The sequence below is a fragment of the Lissotriton vulgaris genome, chromosome 9 (assembly GCF_964263255.1).
Source record: "Lissotriton vulgaris chromosome 9, aLisVul1.2, whole genome shotgun sequence".
Classification (NCBI taxonomy): Eukaryota; Metazoa; Chordata; class Amphibia; order Caudata; family Salamandridae; genus Lissotriton; species Lissotriton vulgaris.
The window spans coordinates 680,851,680-680,876,665 of record NC_141697.1 but is presented as its reverse complement, the minus strand read 5'-3'; the positions used below and the strand labels follow the sequence as shown (position 1 = coordinate 680,876,665).

Sequence of the window (24,986 nt, the reverse complement as noted above, 5' to 3'; positions counted from 1 at the left end):
AGTTCATCAAAGAACGGCCCTGCAAGTCCCGGGGCTCTATACAGGAGAATCCCGGTACAAGCCTGGAGGGGGGAGAGCTGAAGGGTGAAACCCAAGGCTTCACATCCCTGAATATTCTCTACCGGGTAGGTTGAGCAGGGAATGTTTTTATTTACCACAAGAGCTACACTTCCCCCTCTGCCTGATATTCTATCCCTCCTAAAGATGTTGTATTCCGGAGGGATGGCATTGGCTAAATCAGGTGCAGAGCAGGCACTCAGCCAGGTCTCAGTAAGAAATAGGCATGATATATCGGAATTCTGTAATAAATTCCAGATATCAAGGAGTGACAGGTCAAAGATCTAGTATTAAGAAGAAGACATTGATAAGGGGCCGGAATATTGTCCAGCGCAGTTCCGATAGACTTTGGAAGACGCCAACCGCAAGTCTGACAACCTTTTCTTAAGCCCCGGCTGCCAGGAAAGAAAGAATGACATTGGCCACTAGGGGGGCGTAAGGCAAGTAAGTCTGCCGAAATATAGCAAAACATATCTGTGAGATAACACAGAAGTACTACAAGCAAATACAAAAATAGGCACCCCACCGTCCAGCTCCGTCAGCTGCCGAGACGCTGATTGGCGCAGATGGGCAGGACTCTGGCAAGACTCCGGAAAAGCGGAGACTGACCCGCTGCGCTCGGAGGACTGGTTTAAATAGTCCCTCCAGGTGGGGAGCAAAACGACCCTCGGTACACCCAAGATGGCGCTGGAAGAGCATCAAAGCCCTTCTCAAGATGGCGCCCACTAGGAAGTAAAAAGAAACCCTCCACAACCCCGAAACCGGGCCCGCACAAGCGACGGTGTTCTTAACAATTACAGTGCAGGTAAGGGGTGAGCCCCAGGAGTACTGCCTATTAAAATCAGGGGAAAAATAAAATAAACGAACAAAAGTACAAAACGGGCATTTTAAAAACAGAACGCGCTCACCACGCTGCGCAAGAGCTGTTACTAGCTGCCCATACCTGGCCAATCGTTTCTATCCGTAGAGTAGAGTGGTGTAGAGTGGCGTAGAGTTCAGTGGCGCACAGTATAGTGGTGCAGAGTAGAGAGGCCTAGAGTGCAGTAGAGCAGAATGCAGTGACAGAGTATAGTGGTGCAGAGTGGGGTAGAGTGCAGTTGCGCAGAATGCAATCAAGTAGAGTTATGCAGAGTAGAGTGCAGTGGTATAAAGTGAAGTAGTATAGAGTACAGTGGTGCAGAGTAGTGCCGTAGAGTGCAGTGGTATAGAGTGATGCAGCGTGGAGTGCTATTGCATAGAGCAAAGTGGTGCAGAGCAGAGTGGTATAGTGCAGTGGCATAGAGCAGAGGGGTGCAGCGTAGATTGCAGTGTGCTGTAGTGTGGAGAGCAGAGGTGGAAAGTAGAGTGGTGTAGAGTGCAGGGGAGCAGAGTGATGTAGAGTACAGTGGGGCAGAGTGGAGTAGAGTGCAGTGGCGTAGAGTACTGTAGAGTACAGTGGTGCAGAGTAAATTGAAGTGGTGCAGTGTAATGTGCAGTGGGGCAAAGTGGAGTACAGTGGGGCAGAGTGGAATGCAGTGGGGCAGAGTGGACTGGCGTAGAGCGATGCAGAGTAGATTAGAGCGGCATAGAGAGCCGCGGTTCAGAGTAAAGTGGCAGAGTAGAGTGGCACAGAAAGTAGAGGAGTAGCGTAGAGTGGTGCAGAGAATATTAGCCTAGAGAAGATTGGTGTGGTACAAATTGAAGTGACGTAGAGTGCAGTGGCATAGAGTAGAGTGGCACAGAGTGCAGAGGAGTAGCGTAGTGGCATAGCGATCAGTGGCGTAGAGTGGAATAAAGTGCAGTGGTGTAGATTGCAGTGGCGCAAAGTGGTGCAGAGTAGAGTGCAGTGATGCACAGTACAGGGTAGGGGGTGGGAGGGAATAGGAGCAACAGGGACGGAGATACGGAAGACGAACTGAAAACAAAAACACTCATATGGAGTGCTTGAATACAAAGAAAAAAGTAGCTCCAAAAAAGGGAGCAGTGGATGGACGAAAGTGCTCGGTCCATCCTCCAGGGGAGAGCCTAACACCAGAAGAGGACATGACACCCACATGCCATGTCAAACTGGAACGAAGGAAATAAGAGTGATGCCAAAGCTAACAAATAGTAAGTTATGGGCGGACTGTGAGTTCACTGTATGCAAACAAAAGTCTCGCAGGGACAGCACATGCGCTGTCTAGGGATAAACTAAAAGCATGGAAACAAACGGTCATAAAAATGAGGTATTTATAAATTGCATAGACCACTGTCCTGTTCTAGAGATGCATCTAAAGGTGTTTGCTATAAAAAGGTGTATTGAGCAAGTTTACAAAATGTTCTTATTGTTAATACATTCGTAAAACAATGAAGGTTCCCAAGTTAGAATGAAAAAACAGGGTCAGTGTTTCCATTGAGATCTAAATCTCTTCCTAAAAGCAATACGATTTGAAATCTAAGTGTAGTGTGTGCTCCTGCATGAGCACCTAATAATGCCTAGGCAGTTTGTTTTTAAACTTTGTGGTTTAAAATGCAATCTCTAATTGTCTGAATGCTCATTATTTACTCAAATGAAACTGACAGTCAATGGTACCGCCCTAATATCTGCCCTGCATCACAATGGGAGGAAAACTTGACAAAGCATGTTCTACTTCATTTCTGCAGACCTCACAGTTTACTTGCTGTTCTTCCAGAGTACTTCTTTGACCACTCGACAACCATACATTCTCCACCCTCCTTCAAAACACTTCTGCCTCCCTACACAGCCACCAAACAGGATGGTGTATGTTCAACACAAATCCCAAAGCAATCGTTTGACACTCGTACTTGAAAATATAATTAGGAAATCAGCCTATAACTCTCCCAACGTCATGATCCAATTGCCAACATGCATGCTGCATCACGCCAAATGTTAGTGTGCAAAAATAACTCTCTGTATCCCCAAGGCGATCGGCTTAATGCCCTCCTTGGAATTATCCTGGGACAACCCCTTTCCTTGCCAAAAATGGATCACCTTGTCTTTGCAACCCTAAATGTTTTTCTCCTTTGTCGAGGTGGTCTCACCTCCCTAGAAACTACTGACCTTCCAAAATAAAAATGTATTTGTTGTAAAATAGGCTCAAAACAGATCATATAAAATCGTTCATGCTATTAGACTGAACATGCAGCATTCAAAGCATTCTTTTTTTTTCTTCAATAGTAAGTTTATTGTTTATTTAGTTAAAACCTTAACAATATTACATAATAAAAGCACATGTAAACCATTCAATAAAGTTTGCCAATTTTTAAAACATATCAGTATGTAGCTGATAATATATTAAAACACTGTTGATTAATCATTCTCTAACTGTTTTCTTTTTTTTTTTTGTGAACCTTTATTCGTCTTGCAATCAATTACAGGTACAGGCCTACAACCTTCACGGCCGGCCGCGAAACAAGGTAAAAATGTAGCAGTCAATACGAAGAATCAGAGCAATTCAAAAGCCGGAGCGATTTATATATCAGGAGACAACATATGGGCATTCGGTCAGGTCCGAAGTCAGGATTATAGAGGTTAATTTTTAATATAGGGAACTGAAGAAGTGCCATACAATCACACGTGGTCCTACAGCACAGTACGCAAATCAGGATATCCACAATTAACATAAATACCAACGAAGTAGTGGGGATACGGCACACAAATCAGGAGATACATTGGCACAAATTCGATGGAGAGCAATCACCAACCCCACCCCTCAAAGCAATACACGTCACAGGAACCACGAACGAGACAACACTATAGAAAAAGACGTAGACTAAAGGGCCATGGAAACAAAAAACGGACAAACCCCACCCCCCTACCCCCACCCTGCACACCAGCGGAAGACCAAGGCCTACCCCCCCCAGCCGCGTGCCTGTCGTCCTAATAGAACCCGAAATTTAGAAAGAAGAGAGGAAACAAAGAGTATGGATGGAGGAGGGCCCTCATAGTCGCCACCCGGCCCCACCCATCACCCCTACACATAGAGAAAGTCCAAAAGCAAAATGGAGGATCGCGGAGAGCGTCAAGTATCAAGCACATCAAAAATACAACCCCAGTACCACCACACCCAAAGCACCGTCAGTTAACGTGAGGGCCGCCGAAATCTAAAGTGCATCACCCCTGGCCTTGTCTAACAACGGAGCCAGCCAATGATCCCTTGTCAAGCAAATTACAGTACTTTTTGAAGGATCTGAAGGATCCAAGCGAAGCAGTCCCAAGTAATACCAAAAAAGGGGGTAGCAACTCGAGTCCATCCAGTTGTATGCAACTAAAGTCCAAGGGCAGAAGTATCACGCCCTCAGGTGTCACAAAGCCCAAGCACAGTAGTACCATCCATGAAGAGGAAATATCACTGTCCGGCGAGTGCCGCGGTGTTATTGAGGCTACCCGAGTAGAAGAGCAGCAGTGCGTCCCCAGGCTCAGGTTAGGCATGTGTCCCCAAGAAGCATTCATGTCCCCAAGAAGCATTCATGTGTGCATCCGCACTGTCCAGGGGGGCAAAGCAACCAGGTCTCTGGGCAATTCCCAGAATCCAGGCGGGGCCAAAGTCCTCCCCAAGGAAGTAGAAACGGGCCCAGAGGCACTCCATTGAAATCAGACTGCGTCCTCACAGGGCGGCGAAGCAGCAATGGCGGCCATTTTTCGATCCAGGCCCCTGACGTTACAGATCAGGGACTCACGTAGATCCGTTAAGGCGGCCAGGACATCTTTGGGGGCTCCATTGTGCGCCGCCAGCATCCCATCCCCATGTTTACAGCAGCCATCCGATCGGGACATGGACCATGTTGAGGGGTGTCACCCGCCATCTTCGACAGTTCGGCCCCGTACCTCTGCACCACACAGCGAGGACCGGCCCCAGCCCAGGGCGCCGCTAAATGTACGCCCGGAACACAAAGTTATGAGGCGGGTTCCCCAGGGAGAGCCACCAAAAGGCTAAACAAAAGACCCTACCGCTCCCTGGGGGCTGCCCGCCTGTCTCGGGGGCGATCCTTGGTTACGTCCGGGCACGTAGTCCGAAGAGGGGGGCCAGGAGCCACGCACCCCCCTCGACTCCAGTATGCCCCACAGGGCCCCCAAGGCTCTTCGACAAGGGACCTGGCTGATGCTGCCTTCAGCGGCAGTCCAAGACAACGGCACCCTCCGACCGACTCCACACCACCAGGGGCGGCCGCTGTGGTTGCGATCGCCTCCGGCTGCCTGTTGCAATCGACACCCCGGCTTCGTCACTGCACGGGCCGCTGTGCAATGGGTGGGGAATTCTCCGGTTTCACAGCATGCAGGAATCTCAGGAGCAGGTGGTAAGTTAACGCTCACCTTCTAGTATCCAATTATGCCTTTTTTGGCCAGAACGAACAACAGGATGGGCATGCAGGGAGAGAGGGCTCACGGAGCCGAGCGGCTATGCGGCCATTTCGGAGGCAGGCTTGGCTCCTCCCCCCATTCTCCATTCAAAGCATTCTTAATCATGTTTTTTTAATTAACACCCCGGCATAAATATTCTAATGTTTTGCTTTATCATGTAATGCACTGAAAATACACTCTACCAACTAAGCACAGCTAACAAAGTAGACAATTACTCAACAAATAAAAACATTGTGGTTCCTCCCAGCAGTAGGAAAGTGCATAAATGCCCATATTCTACAATACAGCACTTGGGTAGACATGCTCTTCAAAGTAGTGGAATGCAAATAAATTGTGCAAATAAGCAGTTTTGAAATAAAACACTGTTTCACGCGGTTCTTGGCAACACTATTAAATTCTTCCATACAGCCTAGAAAAAAATAGAATGAGTTTTCAGGTGAAACAATAATTAGCTATGCCTTAGCAACAAAACCCCAGGTCCTGGTGACAGGAGTGCCAAGATAGAACTTGCTCCTTTCTCATGGCTTTCCCACTCCAACACAGAAACTGGAATACCTTAGGGCTTTGTTAAACAACTCTTCTTGGCACAGAACATCACAGATATCATGATCACTACCAATTTGCAACTCATTATCCCACCCGTTCACTCAAGAGAAAACACTGAATCAAACCCAGTAGAGCCTCATGTATTATTATACTATGTTACAAAGTAAACTGAGCAATCAACACCCTGGCTCTAAACAGACCTATTGGCAAATTCGTAAGTAAATTAAAAACCATAGGCATCATCTAGAGTCTTTGAAGTAACTCTCTTCCTTCATACGGATGGCAACTAGCCCCTTGTTAAACCACACGGTGCAACCTAAAAACTGACAAATTGTAGGCGATTTTCCAACTAAAACTAATCTTAAAAAAGTCGAAGTGCTTGGATCACAACTCTGAAACATTCTGAACCAATCTTCAGGAAGCATACCAACTGGTCACCCTTTAATACAGTTTTGCAGATGCACCTACTTAATACACATCTAACAACCACCCAGACATATTCCAACCACTCACTACTTCAAGGGGCCACCAGGTGCCATAAACTGGGGAAAGAGCCACAAACCAGGTCAGGCAAGACCAGATGCAACACACCTCCAAGGCAGCCCCCTGGACCATTTCAGCTTCAGCCAGAGGTCTTTTTTATTTTTTATTTTTTTATTTTATTGGAGTTCATGGTGCAATGAGAAAATACATAATTAGCCACAAGCAAGGTATAAGAACATCTGATACAATTACATGATCACTCGTATATAAGCAGCTAAAAACACATTATTTGACGTGGGGATAAAAATGATACAGAAGATCTATCAATAAATATCACAATACAGTACATTTCAAGTTCTTATTCTGTCCTCCAGCCTTTTCTTAATCGGTGCCCATAATCGTCCTCCCATTTCTCATTTTTTTAACACCTTTAAATTCATAGAGACAAGACTCAATATTATAAATACCCAAAAATCTGGGAGACCCACATCTGATAAGAGGGGGCTGTAACATCCTTCCATCCGGCCGAGATTAAGATTCTAAGCACAGCGACCGACATAAAAACCAAAGCAGCCTCATCCTCTGTTAAAACCAGTTTAGAATCTGAGCCAAATAACATCAGTGTTGGGTATAGATCAATCTTATGACCTAGCAACCCCTCCCAAAATGTTGTTATTCCATCCAGGACAGGGGCCAGTCGCTCACAAGTAAAAAACATAGGTAATAAGTCTGCTTGCCCCTTATTGCATCTCTGGCAGCAATCATCATTCCTAACACCCCAGGCAAATAGTTTGGCCGGTGTATGATACAGATTAAAAACTGTTTTAAAATGTTGCGCCCGTAAGTTGGACGCCCGAAAGATCTTTTTATTTAACCATAATGCTAGGTCCAGATCTACATCCGGGTTTCCCAATTTGATTGCCCAGTCACTTTCTACTTTTCCTACATCATCCTGTAATCTGGACGCCAGCATATTATAAACCTCTTATCTTCCTACATCTTCTTCCAATGCCCTCAACCACAGGGAAGTCTACAAGGGGTTTAAGTTTTGGCCTAAAAGCCTGTATGATACCTGAGATTTGGCCATATATAAGCCACTGATTTAGAGGGAGCCCATATCTCCTTTGCATGTCCTCAAACCCACTTATCTTGTCTCCTACCATTAGGTCTCCAATAGTCTTAACCCCTAAGCCCTTCCAGATTTGTAGGTTCCCATCATTACTTAACTGAGGAAAAAGGCTCGAATTTTCCAAAAGAAGAGAAGGGTTAATTTTAGGGACATGAAAGAATTTTAAGATTGATTTCCATAGTTTCCATGCCCCCCAGTAAGGTCTTAAATCGCCTTCCTATAGAACCTATATTCCAGTTCCGTCAACAGTAGACCAGTGGCTTTCCCCCCCCATCAGTAGCTTGAAGATTGGAGGGGGACCCTGATTGTCTATATTAGTCGCGCCAGTGTCACATTGAAACAGAATTGACGTCTCGATCAGGAGACAAGACCAGTGATACAGTCTCAGGTTCGGAAGTGCCATCCCACCCCTTTCCCACGGAAGGGACAGAAGGGTCGTTGATCGTCTAACCTTACCATACAGCCATATGAACCTCAAAGGAAGACTCTAATTTCTTCAGAATTTTCTCCTCAATATATAGGGGAATGGCTCTAAATAGATACAGCACCCTTGGAAACATCACCATTTTTAAGACATTTACCCTCCCAACCAGAGAAAGATGAAGAACATCCATCCTTTTCAGTTTTATCTCTATGGATTTAATAAGGGGGGGGGGTAATTCTCTTCCACTATCTTATCCACTAAAGCATTAATCTTTACCCCTAAATATGTAGCAGAATCAACATACCTTAGATCGGGTCTTGATATGTTCCTAGAGCAAATTATCTGGGTTTTGGATTCATTCAGAAGATATCCAGAGCCTAGACCGAAAACTTTAGCCATCTGTACCAATTCTGGGAGTGCCTGCTGCGGGTTTGTTGTGATAACCGCCAGGTCATCAGCGTAGGCTAAGATCTTATTTTCGTAGCCATTATAGATCACTGGAGATATTCTAGGGCACTCTAAAATTTTCTGAATAAGAGGGTCAATGTACAGAGAGAATAGTATGGAGGAGCAGGGGCAGCCCTGCTGTGTCCCTCTACTTATCTTAAATTTATCTGATTTCTTCCCCATAACCGTAATTGTTGCCACTGGATCTATATACATAGCTTTGATAGCCCTGATGATATTCGGACCAAGACCTCTCCCGGCCAAAATGCTCCAGAGGAAGCTCCACCCCACCCGATCAAAAGCTTTTTCTGCGTCGAGCAGGATCATAGCCATCTCCCCCCCCCCCACGGCTTCCTGGGCATCAAACAGAGTTATTGCTCTGCAGGTATGATCTGTCGTACCACGCCCAGGAACAAAACCATGTTGCCATGGAGAGACGAGACCGCCTACGATCCTGCCCAACCTCTTCGCCCAGATCCTTGAGTATAGTTTAGTATCGGCATTTATTAAGGATATAGGCAGATATGACCACGGTTTCTCAGCTGGTTTACCTTTCTTATGAAAGACTATAACATTAGTTTCTTTCCACGAGTCGGGGACCACCCCCGAATACAGTATCCCGTTAAATAGATCTACTAAAAGAGGAACGATCTTTTTCCATTGCTTTGTATACCTCCGAAGGGAGACCATCAGGGCCAGGTGCTTTCCCTGGCACTAACTCTCGCAGGGCAGATAAAACTTCCTCAAACGTAATATCCTTATCAAGGGCTGTTCTTGTTAAATCATCCAAACAAGGTCCATTGTCAATACATCCTTCTTCCTGATCATTATTAAAAGGATCCTCCTCATATAATTTCTGATAGTATTTTTTAAACACCGACAGAATGTCCTTTATCTCTGTATATGTTATCCCTTCCTCTTCTATACATACAATCGCATTCTTTGATTTTTCCTGTGTAATCCGAAGAGCAAGTGCTGTGCCAGCTTGCTCACCTGTTTCGTACCTCTTAGCCCTTAAGGACTGATACTCCCCTATTGCTTTCTGTGTAACCTCCTTCTGCAATGCCGCTTTTACTGCCGGCAGAACACCCCGACTAGCTTCACTATTACTACCTGAAGCAATATCCTTTATATGTTGTTCTTCCGCCTCAACCAATTTATCCATTAATTTCTCTACTTCGCTCCTATCTTCTCTTCTAAGCCTGGCGGCACAGCTGATTGTTTCTCCTCTCAAAGCGGCTTTAAAAGCCTCCCAGACCTCGTTCCGAGATGTGCTGTATCTATTTGCCGCAAAAAATTCACCAGCCCATATATTCAAATGGTCAACAAATCTGCTATCTGCCAACAGCCTTCTTTCAAAAGTCCAGTTTGTCTTAGATTGTTCGAACCCTCCCATAACGTAGTTTAGAAACAGAGGGTTGTGATCTGAAATGACCCTTGGGAGTCTACATATTTTAACTTTTTCAGATTCTAAAAAAGAGATCAAAAAGTAATCCAATCTTGAATATCTCTGGGCTGGATTAGAAAAGTAAGTATAACCTGAATTTAAGGGTTCTTTAGCTCTCCATAAATCCTGGAGCCCATGAGAAGCTAACATAGCTTGAACCGCCTTAAAAACTCTAGGTTTTCTCCCCTGATAAGATATGCCTGTCCCCCATTCAGATGAGATATTTAAGTCTCCTGTGAAAACCAGAGGAGAGGGCCAATTTGCAAGCTCTGTTTCTAGAAAATTGTACATTTCAGGGTCGTCCTCATTAGAGCCATATACCGTACAGATAGTTAGACCCAATTCCATCTCAATATTCACCCATCTTCCATTACTATCTACTTTCACTTTCCTCGCTTTCCCTAGACTTTTCCTTCCTAGAATGGCGACCCCCCCTAATAGTTGATGTTTGAGTTGTACAGGCTAATAATTCAAATCCATTTATGGAAAGCAAATTTCTCTTAGACCAAGGGAGGTGGGTCTCTTGTAGACAGAGAAGATCTATTCTATTATGTTTTACCATGTATGCTAATTTCTGTCTTTTCCTCCAATCGTTTAATCCCCCCACATTCATTGTACAAATATTAATGTGTGTCATCAAATTGAGTGTAACAACCTATAACGAAAATCCTTTCAGAAATCTTTTTCCTTGCTGTCTTCCTTTGACCATTACCTATTCTGCACCATTCCCTCCTTTTTCCATTTTTTGCCTTCTTCTCACCCACCCTTCCTCCTCCCTTTCCCTCTCCCCCCCCTCTCGCGCCTCCCTCCCCCCGCCAATCTGTGAGGCATCCTGGGACCGAGGGGCCCCAGGTGTGGGCGACCGAGTGATCCGAGCATCACCGCTTGCTTGATCGCCTGAGATAGCAAAAAGTCTTTAACCATATAACGGTTCTGCTGGTTAACTTTCCCTCTCCTATTTTCTTAGTTCAGAGAGTTCATGCAGGTAAGCTTCAGCTTGGATCTCGCTTGTAAAGTTCCTTGATGTTCCTTTGTAGAGTACTCTTAAGCGTGCTGGATTTAGCAGATAGACGGTTGCTCCAATCTTCTCAAATGGGGCAAAGAGCTGTCTCAGCCTCCATCGGCGTTCAACCGTTGCGTGGGCAAAATCCGGGCGGACAAAGAACTTCTTTCCTTGATATTCTTTTCTGCTCGTTGGTCTAGCCAGGTCGTAAATTGCTTCTCATAAAAGAAAGTTTCCGAAGCAGACCAGAATAGCTCTTGGGTACTGATTTTCTTTTATAGGTCTCTTAGGGAGTGTCAGAGGAAAGTGATGAGCACGATGAACTTCTCGTTCCAATTCCCATTTTGAAAGTTCAGGCATGGAAGATTTCAAAAGGTTGACAATATATCCCTTGGCATCACTTCCCTCTGCCCCTTCTGCAATTCCCAAGAAGCGGAGGTTATTTATTCTTCCCCGATTCTCAAGGTCCTCCACCTTTATCATTAGGTCTTCGATGATAGCAGTTTGAGACTTTTCTCTACCTTGCAGTTTAATGACATCTGCTTCTAGATTTTCTGTGCGGCTCTCCACCAAAGCCATTCTATCCACTATCTCCGTCCAGGTATTATCTACCTTCTGGATAGCGCCTTGGAGTTGCTGAATAGCGTTGTGATTCCTTTGACTATCGTTTTTAGTATCCGAATGAAAATCCTTTATGGTCCTCAGGACCTCGCTCAATGATGGTTCTACAGAGCCTCCTAGTTTTTCGGTATCATGATGATGTTGTTTTCCCTTGCTCATTTCGGCTACCCCATTTTTAGGGTTTTTAAGTTCTGTGTCTCCTTTAAATATAGGAGTCAGACTTTTCCGGAGGGGTCTAGATTTTTTCTTTGCTTGGTCCTGGTTGCTCCCCTGATCCGTTGTTTCGTCATCTAATGGTTTGTGAGATTTTCTAAATTTGGATTTCTTCTTCTCCATTTTCTTTTTAGATGCCGAGTCTCGACCCGGTTCGTTATTGTTCTTTATATCGGTTGCTTCCAGATTGGCGGTTGGTGAGTTTTTGTCCTCGCTAACCGCACTTGTGCCTCCAATTTCACTTTCAATTTCGCTCGAGATTGGAACGCCAGTTTTTTAGATTTCAGAATTAGATTCCTCTGACAATTCTTCGCCCCCAGCTTCTAAATCTTTATCTCCAGCTAGGATTTGTCCGTTAGCGTATACATAGTCCCGTTCTTGATCAATCAGATCTGTAGCCATTTCCGCCATTTCTGCACCTGTGCTAGCTGGATTTATTCCATCACTGGGTATCTTATTCTTCATTACGTCCTTTAGCTTTCCATTATTGTTGATAATACTGCTACTATCGTCTCCCTTATCGCCTTCCTTCAAGGATTCCTTTGAGAGCGGCGTAAATATGTTAGATATCCTTGGTTGTGTTTCATCACACAAACCCGTTAGCTTTGCTGCGGCCTTCAAGCTTTTAATAGTTTGCACTCTTTTGGCTTTTTTAAGCAGAAGTTCCATCTTTTCATCGGCTTGGTCATAGGATTTTTCTTCTTCGGGGGTTGCATTCATTTAGCTGCTCTTGTTTCTTCTGTTTTCCCCTTTCACCATCTTGCTCCTTCCCCTTCTCAGCATTTTTCATGGCATTTTTGCTTTGACTTTTACTTTTCTCCAAATTGTTTTTATATTTTGCTTTGCCAGTAGTAGTGCCCTCCATACCTTCCTTTCCATTTTTGGCCTCTTTAACTTCTTGTGCCTTCAATCCTCTAGTTTCTGGTCTTCTAGTGGAGTCATTATTTTTTAGTTGGTGGCTTATCGGTTGTTTTAGGCCACTTTCATGATCCACTGTCGTCGCGTTTTTTGCTGCTACTTTGGTCGCCTCATTTGCCTCATTTACCTCGATCATTTTATTAGCTTCATCCTCTGAAAGCACCTTGCTCGCAGATTTGCTCGAGTTTGTTTCAGACATTTTCTGTGCTGTCTGCACTATTTGTGCTTGAGTTTGAGTCTGTGGTGCTGTTGCCGCTGTAGAAGCTCCAACAAAATCCTTGAGGTTGAGAATACCTGAATCAGTATAATCCCACTCTTGTCTTCCCTTAAAGTTAAGCTTTATCGTGATCCTGTGTGGGTTTACTCTCTGCTCAGGCTGTATTAACTTTTGCAGCAGTCTATGCTCGTTTTGCTTATTTTTAAATATTTTTATGTGAGGATTCTCCTTGTGCTTGCTGCCCCTCCCAGATTTCCTTGAGATGATTATTTGGAGTGTGCACATGTAGACAATCAGGTTCTCTTTCTCCCCCTAAAGAAGGAAAAGGTGCCTTGCTCCACAGCCCCCTGTGAGATAGAAGTTTTTAGGCAAATTGTTGACGTTCCCTAGGCCCTGTGTACTGGGGGCGTGGCTATCTCCCTATCAGCAACCGGCAGGCAGTGCTCTGATGAAGCCTTGCATGTTTTCACTGAGCCACCGTCTAAGTCTAGTCTAAGTGGAGGGACAGCAAGCACAGCGCACAGTGCAGCGCAGATAGAAGCCAGAAACGGTCGAAGCGGCACAACAGTATCTCACAGTGGGCACAGAGGCAGAGCCACGCCGCCGTGCAGAGCTCCACCACTCCACCAAACACGAGGACCGGAGGGCCGGGAGACCAAAACATCAGGGGAAAGAGAAGTCGGGAGGAACCATCCGCGCTTCAAGCGCCTCGCACCTCGCAGACCGCACACCGCTGCTCACTGCTACTCACTGCTACTCACCGCTGCTCACTGCTACTCACCGCTGCTTGAGATCCACCCGGTGCGCTCATCTTTCAGGTCCGATGCGGTGTCTGGCCCTCAACTGCTCGGCTACCGCCACAGCGCTCCAGCGATCCACCTCTCACCCGCGGCGCCGCCGAGTCTCCGGTAAGAATTTTTTTTTTTTCTGCTAGTTGTTCAGGTTGTTCGTGTTTATTCGGGGGTATTACTCAGCTCTCAAACCAAGCACCAAGCACCAGCCTTCAGCCATCTAAAATTGCTATCAGGTCCTCAGAGCAAGATCGATGCGACTTCTCACTCTGACGCCATCTTGCCTCCTCCGCTTCAGCCAGAGGTCAAAGTATCCAACATGATTAAACTTTCAAGTATCCAACATGATTAGACTTTCAGGTGCTTCGAAATGGCCACAAGGCAACATGTCGGGTGGTTTGAAAGCAGTACACAAATAAATAAAACAGCCTTTGCACTGCAGTACCAGAGATTTACATCAATTAGAAAACGTTTACCTCACTGCACCCCTATGTGGCAGCAGAATGCTGGTGATCATTTAGTACAAATAACCCCAAAGGAGATAGTTTTCATAATTTTAGTGGCCATTCATTTAACACATCCAATTGAAAACTAATTTTAAACAGTGTTCAGGTGGTACATAATTTAAAAATGTTCTGAAATATTTCGTGATATACAATTCAATTAATCTTTATTCGGAAATAAAATATCCGTAAAAGCACAGGTCAAAATAACTTCAGTGGGCAAATAGGGGCTTGTAGTATGTATCAAAAGACAACAACAAAAATCCATATATTAAAAAGAGGGCCTAATATACAAAGCAGCAACTTCATAATAAGCAGTGGCAAAGTTGCCCTTAGCAGGTAGCAGCATAATATAATAAAGTGCAATCAGATGTGGACACATAGCAGCATAGTATAATAAAGTGCAATCAAATGTGAGCTGTAAAAAGAGGAACATAGTATGCAGAGCAACAGTTTCTTACAGAACACCATCCAAAATAAGAGTTTATAACTCAAGTCGAATAGCAACATGATGTAATTAAATGCAATCAGATATGTTATGGAGTGCTTCTAGAGACATGTGGACGGAATGCCAATTTAAAAAAAGAATTACACAAAAAATCAAATCATCACTCTTCAGCTTAAAAATGTCCATGTAAGCTATTCTATATTTAATGATGGCAGTTGCCTTAAAGAAAGGGGTCAAGAATTGTTTGGTGTATTTTTGATAAAAATTGCAGAAGAATGCAATATGTAGCATTGATTGAATGCTGCGGTTGTCACAAGGGCAGGGAGTTTGCTCAAGATTTATATTAAAGCCTATAGGGAAGCAAAGTAAAATATTTCAAGGTTCCAGCCCTAAGGTGGAAGAGCAAACTTCTCTCCCAGAGCCTTATGTTCTTTAAGAGGTAGCTGGATGGCAAATGTGATGGGGGGGGCAATTAATGTCCACCAACGACATATACCTTGCAACTGACCATTTCGAGAGTTCTGTTGCAAATCTTGTATTGCTGTTTTGTTCACATAGGGCCTCCTGGAGGGTCTTTTTAATTATACCCTCCAAATTACTTGGATTTAAATAGATAAGTTTGAGATTCACGCTGGTCAACCTTTTTCTAACAGCGGCAAGCCAAGGTATGTCCCCGCCCTTATCACATTTAAGGCAATCAGCTATTATGTCTCTCGTTAAGGTCGCTGCCAGGTTTTGCCAAACTTTTAGCCAGAATACGGCGGGACGAACCCTAATATAGTCTTCAATATAAAACTGTTTTAATTCCTTTTGGCAAACAAAATGTGAGGAGGAAATTGGGGCCCCCGGAAGTTTCCTACAGAATCTATTTTCCTCTCCCTGAACACTACTGCATTTTGTAAAGCCCCAAACATCAGCACCGTATGTTGCGGTGGGGATGCACTGTGTTTTAAAATTTTTAGTTATAGATAACACTACCTCAGTTATTTTAGGTTACGGAAGGCACACAATTGAGTTGGTGGCCTTTAGAAATGTACTCCTACTATGAGCCACATGGGCTGCCCAAGAGCCATTGCCTGAAAATACTAGCCCCAAATATGGGAAGGTGCAAATGGGTAACAAGCGTTCAGATCTTGAGGTAATTAAGTTGATAGGGTGCTTTTTAGGGCCACAGGTCACTATAAACTATGTTTTAAAATTAGTGCAAAGATCTAAACCAGACATAAAATCTACAAAGCGCCTAACTAAAGTGCGCTCGGTGTGCGGCCCGTTAGGACTGCATCATCTGCATACAGCAGGGTGGGGAGTGTGTTACCACTGATTATCGGGACGTCATTGGTAAGTTCGGACAGTACGTTATGTAAATCATTAATGTATAAAATAAATAGGAGGGGCCAGTACGCACCCATGCCTGACCCCTCTACCAATATTAATGTCCCCTGAAAGCTCCCCGTCCTTGCCGATCCTCCCCGGGCCTTCAAGTCCCTGAGCAAATAAGCTAGAAAATTAACTAAAACCTCATCCAACCCATATTTTCAAAGGACCGACCACAAGCATGACCTGTTGACACAGTCATAGGCTGAGGTGAGGTCCATAAAAGCCAAGTAAATGGAAGATTTCCAAGCTATAGTGTATTTACCGACAATCAGATTAAGATTTAGGCACTGTTCCACAGTTATAAACACAATATTGGGGAGGGCCTGAGGGATATTTAAAGACCTAGCATAGGTTGTGTCCCCCGTATACCAGAATCCGATCAACCTAGAAAACCTATGGGTCTAACTTCTGAATCATGTATCAGGAAAGGAGCTATGGTCTCAGATTAGTAAGAGTACCAGCTCAAGGCGTCATCCAGAAGATGGTTGCCCCTGTGTTAGCAAAATAAACACCCGTGTTGGATTCCCATCAATATCATGTATGATCAATATTCTCATGTGGTCGTCCGTCCTAGGTACAGTGTCTCTAGATCATTGAGACAAGGTGGTACCATCTGTGGACACATGGTTTACACATGCCAACAGAAGGAACAATCATAAGAATCTGATCAGACGGGTAGGTGCAGTGCAAAAAAAAGGGGAAGTGTGTGAAAAGTTAAAATAGGATAGAGAATCTCATTCCAACTTTATTCTACCAAGACCTCTTCCTAATTAAAAACAAGGAACAGCGCAAAACTATACTCCTGCAGTTTAACAAATATCTGCATAGGGGCCAATTTACTTCTAAAACCTAGCTGGCACTTATTTAAAATGTGTTCCGCCTCGGCCCAAGACCTGATTTTGTTAAACAGGATCCTCCCAAAAATCTCAAGTGTATCAGGGAGATCGGTCCGTAACAGCTAGGGTTGTACGGTCCCTTTTTTAAAAAATCAGAACGATAATGCTGGTAGACCATGTGCTGGGAATAAAGGTATTTGTTAAATTATTTAAAAAGTTAAGTAAAAGGGGCACCCAGAACTCCGATTAAAGCTTGATAAGGTCAATGGAATATGTACCATGAAAGATAGGATAATTGTCTTAGGATTCTTTGCTTTTACAGCGACACATTTTCTTCATTGTCCCCATTAGTTAAACTTTCTGACAAAAATAAGGGTAATGTGTTATTAAAGCAGTAACTTTTCGGTTGTTCGCCTTTTTGAATGGGTTACAACTTCAAACTTCTGTTTTCTCACTTCCGTTTCCCACAATCAGATTTTTCTTTTGAATAATAATTAAAAATTGATACTTGGCATAAAGGTCACAAGATTACACACTGGAGGCATTGAGCAGGCTGAAAGAGGAAATACCGGGTTGATTGTAGCAGCAGAAATGTAAGCAGGGAAAGACCGGTAGAGAGGAGATAGAGTAAAAGAAGCATTGGCAAAGCCAATAGGTCTGGGCTTTGAGAGATCTATTGGTTTTAGACATGTTGCGCCGAAGCTGCTGTGCAACTTGGCTTAAAGTTAAAAATAAATAAATAAAAAGAAGAGGCAGCTATGACGTGGCCAGCGATAACCGCCTCATATAGTTTTTTTTCCATTTAAGACATATGCACTGTAACTCATGCTGCTGTACAAGAGTAAAAACAGCACCAGGGTGGAGTTAAGGAACATGAAGGAGGAGGGTGGGTGGAAGCAAAATGGACTGCAAGGGGCAAAACGGACAGCAGGGTCGTGGGGGGCAAAACAGACAGCAGGGAGGATACAGACAATGGGGTAGAGGGGCATGGAAACGGACAGTAGGGGTGGTGGTGGGTAAACAGTCGGCAGTGGGGTGGGGGAATGGACAGCTGAGTGGGAGGGAGACTATATAGTGCTGTGAACTCTATAAGAGTGTATGGTCAAAACTAAAGAAAGACAAAAAAAAAAGGTACCTGGAGCAGCACGCAGCCAGGTGAAGGACACTGTGCTGGGTCCATGCTACACGGTATGGACAGAAGCCTGGAGAAGACTACAGGATGTGGTGAGTAGCTGGCAGGAAGCAGGAGGCGTGACCAGTAAAACAAGGAAGCCGGAGTGAAGTGGAAGCAAAACAATGATAATTATAAGTAATTAATGGGCTCTAAACCAGTTTTTAAGTTTTTTTTTTATTACAATAGCTTTAACTGACCGTGCATGCGCGCTGTAGGCAAGACCTAAATACAAAAAGCGTTGAGGTGAAGGGTTAGAATAAGTTACAACAAAAAACTGATCAGTATCTTGCTCTGTATTTGATCTTCTCTTGGTAATTCTGGCACTGCTCTTTATTGTTCTTACCCCATTTCTCTGATTGTACATAATCTGTTTCTTGGCTTATTTTCTTCGCCTCTTTTTCATTTTAATTCTGCGAGCCCCAGGAATCTTTAGTTATCGACTCTTTACCTTTCGATCTTATCAGAGAATACCACTTCCCTCGATTTACCAGATCTTCTTTACGACAGGAATTCCCAGCCTTTCTTCTCTTTTTACTCTTACACTTTATGACACCATCTCCACCTGCTTGCTGCCTTTAAAATCATGTATGTCCTCTTGCACACTACATCTCAGTTCCTCTGAAAATCGAATTATTTTCATCCTTGAAACATCACCCCATTCTGCCCTTCTAACCACTTTCCCCTTTACCTCTCTCTCTCTTTCGCCTTGTGCATGTTTCATTCTAGCCTTTCATTCTTTCTGTAGGCTTCCATTGTTTCTTGCTCCTGTCATTTCAACGGTATAATCTTCGCAACATTCTAGCACCCCGACACTGCAGGCCACCCAACTCTTCTTGTGACTGTTGCTCTCCCTTGCTTGTTGCACTCTTTGCTTTTTCACTTGCTCCTTTTAAATCCGTTCACATTATTTTCAAGGGTTCCCACACTGACAGAATTCAACGTCATCTTTGCCGAATACCTTTCTGTTTTAAATGTTTAAATTTTAGTCTCCAATTACCCTTTCTATGCCTCGTCTGTAAATGTGTCCATGGGCTGCCTCCTCAACTATCTTTTCCTGTCCTGTCCAACTCTATATTCCTTCTCGACCTCCTCATTTTGCCTCTCAGCTTACACTTGAACCCCACCCCCTCCGCTCCCCCCCCCCCCCTCCCTTTCATTCTCTGTCCCTTCTTGCTCCTGGAACTCCTTCACTCTTACTGTATGCTCCTCCTATGTCCTTCGTATGTCCTTGCCTCTCTGAAAGGCCATCAGATCAGATTCACGAGCCTTTCCCCAATAGCTGTTAATTCCTTATTCTGGCATGCCTTAACCACCTTTTTAGTGTAATCAAATCACGTTCTTTATTAATCTGGGCCATTTTGCTGTTTTCTCATAGGTTCCTATGTACAGAGGGTAGGGGTAAGTGAAATAAAATCAAAGATGGCAAGGGATAGAAGGTTAAGGAGAAAAAAAGATTGCCTTTGTGGAATCAATGATCCCAGAAAAGAGCAATAGGATTGAAAGAGCATGGGCAGTGTTTGGCATGCAAAAGGTAGTAAAGAGGCAAAGTAAGAAAATAGGAATAGCAAACAGGGAGACTTGTGTATCCACATCAAAGGTGTCAAGATGGAAGTTGGAGACCAGCTCAAAAGGTAGATAAATGGATGAGGGCACACGCAATGGCATGCAATACTACGGGGGAAGAAGTAGAGAAACAGAAGCCTGTTAATGACATGTGAAGCTCTTAGAGAAAGGGTGCCTGCGTTCAGATAGCATGCATTGTACCTATAGTCATCTCTAAAACCGGGGTCCTGAAACATTGGTGTAAACACTCTAGGATGATGTCTGGGCCTGTACGAGTGTTCAAGGAAAATAATTTAGCAGTTATAAGGGACTTTATAGTGGTGTAGGACGCTTTCTAGCGGCACATTCCTCCTTTGAGAAATAGAGGAGCTCAGATCAAGATATAAACGTTGGACTCGAGATGATTGGCCATTTGAAGTTACTGTTATACATACTATTAAGAAATGACTTATTACTTCATCGAGTATTCCTTGTATGAGCAGCGGAGTGTCTTTCAATGGTGGATCCAAAGGACACTTGAAAGGATGCGATCACAGAAAGGGAAAGTGTTCATGCAGACCAGTCTTTGAGTAGAATCTCAGCCTCCAAAGAGGACACACCTGGACTGATCCGCTACTGCAGGGCAAAGTCATTCATTCAGTCTAATGGAATACTTAAAATGCAGAAAACCTCGAAGGACTTCCCTGTTTCCTTCACAGGAGGCATAACCGGAATATCTGCAGAGGGTGGAAGCAGGGGAGAGATAAACACTACAGTCACCTCAGATCAAAGGAGGCAGGCAAATTACATGAATATAAAACGATTCATGCTGGAAATCATTCATACCAAATGACACCCAGTACAAATACCTAGAGAGCACTGAACTCAGGTCTCAGCATGTAGCTGGACACAGACTCTAAACCTGAAGTGCTAAATTAATTCCGCAGTATCCCTGGCAATTATGTGTTTCCCAAGTGGTGCCTCAAAGATTATGCAAGTAGAACAGAAATCTACAGGCGATGAGGAGGGGAAATTGTGAGAAAGTACTAAATAGAACAGAACAACTGGTGTAGACTATATGAAAACCACTCCCTGCCCCTAGAAGGTTTGCTTGCACAGAAAATGGCAACATACAGGAGTTGTTTTACACGCAAGAGAAAACATTTACCCAATAGAGTCCTGTTTTGTAAGCACTACACATGCACTTCTAGGACTTTCAGGCCTCGTCAATGGTACGGAAAAGCTCGGGCATGCCAGACAGCATTTCACCTTGGGGGATTAAATTAAACAGCACCTATTCAAGAATCAAAACGAGCAGGGACAATTTCTGTGAAATGAAATGTTTTAATTAAATATTTTAAAGCAAGCATTGCTTGTCTGACGCTGTACTACACAAGGTGCCCCGGGGTGAAACGGGCATTTTTTGCCCGCTTTGCCCGCCTCCGGGCATTTTGGTATTACAGAAGGGGCCGCAGGCACTTGTGCGTCCCTTGGCACTTTGAGATGTCTAGAAAATCTGTGCTGCCAATTATACAGAATCCATATGAGCAAGAAAGCAGAATGACTGCCAGAATTCTTTCGGGACTAAACAGTTAGCACCAAAAGGATAAAAGGTTTTCTGGGCCTTTAAATGACACACTATACTTGTAGGGTCGGGTCAGGGCACTCCTTCAGAATTAGGAATCGAGAGGGAGCTAGACCAGTGCCTAGGGAAGCAGCACATTGAGTACTCACTCATTTAATTAGATATAGTCAATCTTCTGGAAAAGGCGAACCAAGGAGACTGGCAAGATAATATAGAGGAACCTATTCGGCATGCATCTTCAATCATCTAATGTCTTTGCAAAGAAGACTAATCTGTTATGATCAGCAACAAAAAAGATAATCAAAAGGAGATAGCACTGAAGCAATTTAGATGACTATTCCTACACCCTGTGTACCTCAAAGCTAATTTTTAATCTATAGAGGAATGCTTACAAACTCGCTTTTCCATCCCTTGTGCCTTTGCGCGGAACAATCTTGAAGCTAGATCCCATACATTCCTAAACAGCAGCAATTCTGCTCCGTAAAATCTGCTCATTCCAAACTGAATAACAAATCTGCATTCTAAAGAATTTGCCATCCCCTCTGTTGACTTTCGGTCTGTTGTCTGCAGATGGGGCGCATAAAGTAGGGGTGTACCAGTGACAACTGTAAGGGCACAACCCAACCTGTTTAACTTTTGTGTAGCGTGAGCAGGCAGGTAAAGAAGTGCTCTGCCATGTCCACAGATGACATAACACAAAGAAAGTGGACACATGAGCAAGGCTTATCCACCTATGTAGCCTGATGCACCATCAGTATTTGTTTGCATGTTCATTATACACTTTCTGTGCAGTTCCATGAGTACATAGGTTCTCAGGTCCTTGGCACACCCAAATCCTGAACCAGCCCACCGTAGTCATCCAGGAACCTATTGCTCTTGATACTTAAAGAATGCTGCTGGGATGCATACTCAGTTATAATGAGCGGGCATTAAGAGTTTGTTATCCAAGCTGGATCACTAGTGAGGCTTTATCTCGAGTGCTGTGTCCTGTTACAGAGATCACATCATCAGAAGCATAAAGTCCGAGCGATTATAAGGAGGACTACTAAAGTGGTGCGGGTTCGAAGGAGAGGGGCTGGCAAGTAGCTGTTGCTTTCGCAAGAGCCGCCTGACAATGCAGTTGCATACCATGGCAGAGAATAAATGTATCAGAATGTTTTGTTAAGGTCCTTTCATTACAATCCGTAAACCCAATGGCCTGAAGGAAATATAATTTGGTCCATATTTTAAATCAGTAGTGCAGTTTATTTTTAAAACACTTTCTACTTTCTTGATGAGTGAAGTCTTTCCCCTATTCTGTACTTTTGATCAATTCATGGGACAGGGGACTTAAGAGCAGGATGCATCGTGTTTTAATTTTTTTAAATAATTAATACTTTAATAAAAGTTATTGTAATTTACATTGGCAATAGCTTAAACTTTTGTAAATACCTTTTGTGAAGATTATGTTCAGTGTATTTTATTGTGACGAGAATCCAAGAACAGAAGTGAAATATTAACGTCTCTTTGTGACATTTGTAATAAAGCTTGAAACATTGAGAGAACATATTTGAACCAGTTGTTGTTGAATGGTTGCACCGATTGAAGCTGTGGTGGCGACGAGAGATGTTGTGGTGGCGACGAGTGATGCTGTGGCGTTCAGTGATGCTGTGGTAGCACATAGTGATGTTGTGGTGCCCCTGAGTGATGCTGTGGTGCCCCTGAATGATGCTGTGGTGGTGCGATAGATAGAGGGCGAAAGATAGAGTGAGGGCGATAGATAGATAAATAGAGTGACAGCGATAGATAGATAAATAGAGTGACGGCGATAGATAGATAAACAGAGTGAGGGCGATAGATAGATAACAGACAGAGTGAGGGCGATAGATAGATAGACAGACAGAGTGAGGGCGATAGATAGACAGAGTGAGGGCGATAGATAGATAGACAGAGTGAGGGAGATAGACAGATAGATAGAGTGAGGGCAATAGATAGAGTGAGGGCGATAGATAACAAGATAGATAGATAGATAGATAGAGGGCGATAGAGTGAGGGCGGTAAAGTGGTAGAGTGAGGGCGGTAGAGTGATGGCGTGAAGGTGGTAGAGTGAGGGCGGTAGAGTGGTAGAGTGAGGGCGGAAGAGTGGTAGAGTGAGGGGGGTAGAGTGAGGGCGGAAGAGTGGTAGAGTGAGAGCGATAGAGTGGTAGAGCGAGGGTGGTAGAGTGAGGGCAGTAGAGTAGTAGAGTGGTAGAGTGAGGGCGTGAGTGTGGGAGAGTGAGGGCGGTAGAGTGGTAGAGTGAGGGCGGTAGAGTGAGGGCGTGAGGGTGGTAGAGTGAGGGCGGTAGAGTGAGGGCATTAGGGCGGTAGAGTGGTAGAGTGAGGGCGTGAGGCCAGTAGAGTGGTAGAGTGAGTGCGGTAGAGTGAGGGTGTGAGGGCGGTAAAGTGGTAGAGTGAGGGCGGTAGAGTGGTAGAGTGAGGGCGTGAGGGGGGGTTGAGTGGTAGAGTGAGGGGGGGTTGAGTGGTAGAGTGAGGGTGGTAGAGTGGTAGAGTGAGGGCGGTAGAGTGAAGGCATAAGTGTTTGGCAGGAGCTGAAGAGGTGAGTGGCTGGTGCCTCTGTAAGGCAGGCCGACATAGGACCACCCCTTTCCCAGCCCTCCAGACAACACTGTCTACAGGCTTACCTGTCTACACTGCTGCTTTGGAATCGGTATCTAGTCAGATATCTGGGCTTGGGGAGGGTTGCAGCTGAGCATTGAAACACTTGGGTAGACGCATGTACATCCTTTGAACAATCCAGGTATCCGTCCATGCACCAACAACCAAGTATTCATTAAACCATCCTGTTAATCACTGATTTAATCATTTGTGCATTCATTTAACCACCCCTGAACCTGCATTATCCACCTACACATCCATTACCCATCCATGCATCAATTGAAGGTTGAGAACATATGTGCAGCCCGTGTATAATTTCTGTTTTGCTGTTTTCCGCTATGAAATATACATTAACGGAGCTGTGTGAGGTCTCAGTTGTATCAGTCTGCCAACACTGCAGTCCAAGGCTGAGGGGCCTTGGTGGTGGCCTGTGGTTCCCTGTGATGGCAGTGCTGCATGCTACCGATCAGAACTGAGGTGATTGGTCGGGCTAGGATGGACTTTCATCGGGGCTGGTGAGATTTCTCGTAGAATGGCAAGTCAGGCAGACACTGAGGTGGGGTGGGGGCAGGGCTGTTGAGAAGTTAGAATATTTGTAGTTCCCTTCTCCGGGGGTGGGGAGGGGGAAGGGGGTTAGTTAGAAAGGATTAAACAAATAGTGCCTTGAGCGTACTGTCTCCGGGGCACAGTTATGTGTGCATGCCAGGTGTAAGGGGCAAGACGTTTCAAAACACAGCACATTCCAGGAAAGTTATTTTGGTTTACTTGAATTTAAGATAAAAATGTCACATTTACTACATGTCTCATATTAGCTTATGGCCGCCTGCTAGCTCGGAGCCAAGCAGGATGCCGGCTTCTCCCAAGGGTGATGGGAGATTTAAATGTGTGCAGGAAGGGTTTGTGTGTGGGGGGGTGGGGAGGGGGAGAGACATAGTGAACACAGTGAGATGGGCTGGGTGAGGGGTACCGAGAAGAGAGCCATAGTGGTAAAGTGAAGGTGAATTTGGACGGTAAAATTGACATTAGGTCGGGGGGAGGGGTTATGGGGACGGATAGGCAAGCATGTGAAGGGAGGGTTGGTTAAGAAGGATGGCGCGAGAGAGGAGTGGGGGCGGGTGATGCGGGTATGGACGTGGGCAGCTTCTTTTCTATACTTACCTTTTTCAATCTTAGAAATCTTAGATCCGGCCAGAGGAAGGAGTGGAGGGGTTCTCTGCCAGGATCCTGCGGTACTGGCTTCGATGCTTGTC

At 44.6% G+C, this 24,986-nt stretch overlaps 1 protein-coding gene across 2 annotated transcripts in view; it reads right to left on the bottom strand.

The window, feature by feature from the left end:
• The window catches only part of PRKD2 (protein kinase D2), a 486,838-nt gene that overhangs the window by 233,409 nt on the left and 228,443 nt on the right, over window positions 1-24,986 (bottom strand). Inside the window, exon 1 of one of the 2 annotated variants that reach the window (XM_086938403.1) lies at window positions 17,937-18,033. The exons of the other annotated variant lie outside the window; for it this stretch is intronic. Coding sequence (XP_086794529.1) covers window positions 17,937-17,981 — 45 coding nt within the window. The 5' untranslated portion in view covers window positions 17,982-18,033. Of the gene's footprint in view, window positions 1-17,936; window positions 18,034-24,986 lie in introns of those variants that run through there. 2 annotated transcript variants of the gene reach the window in all.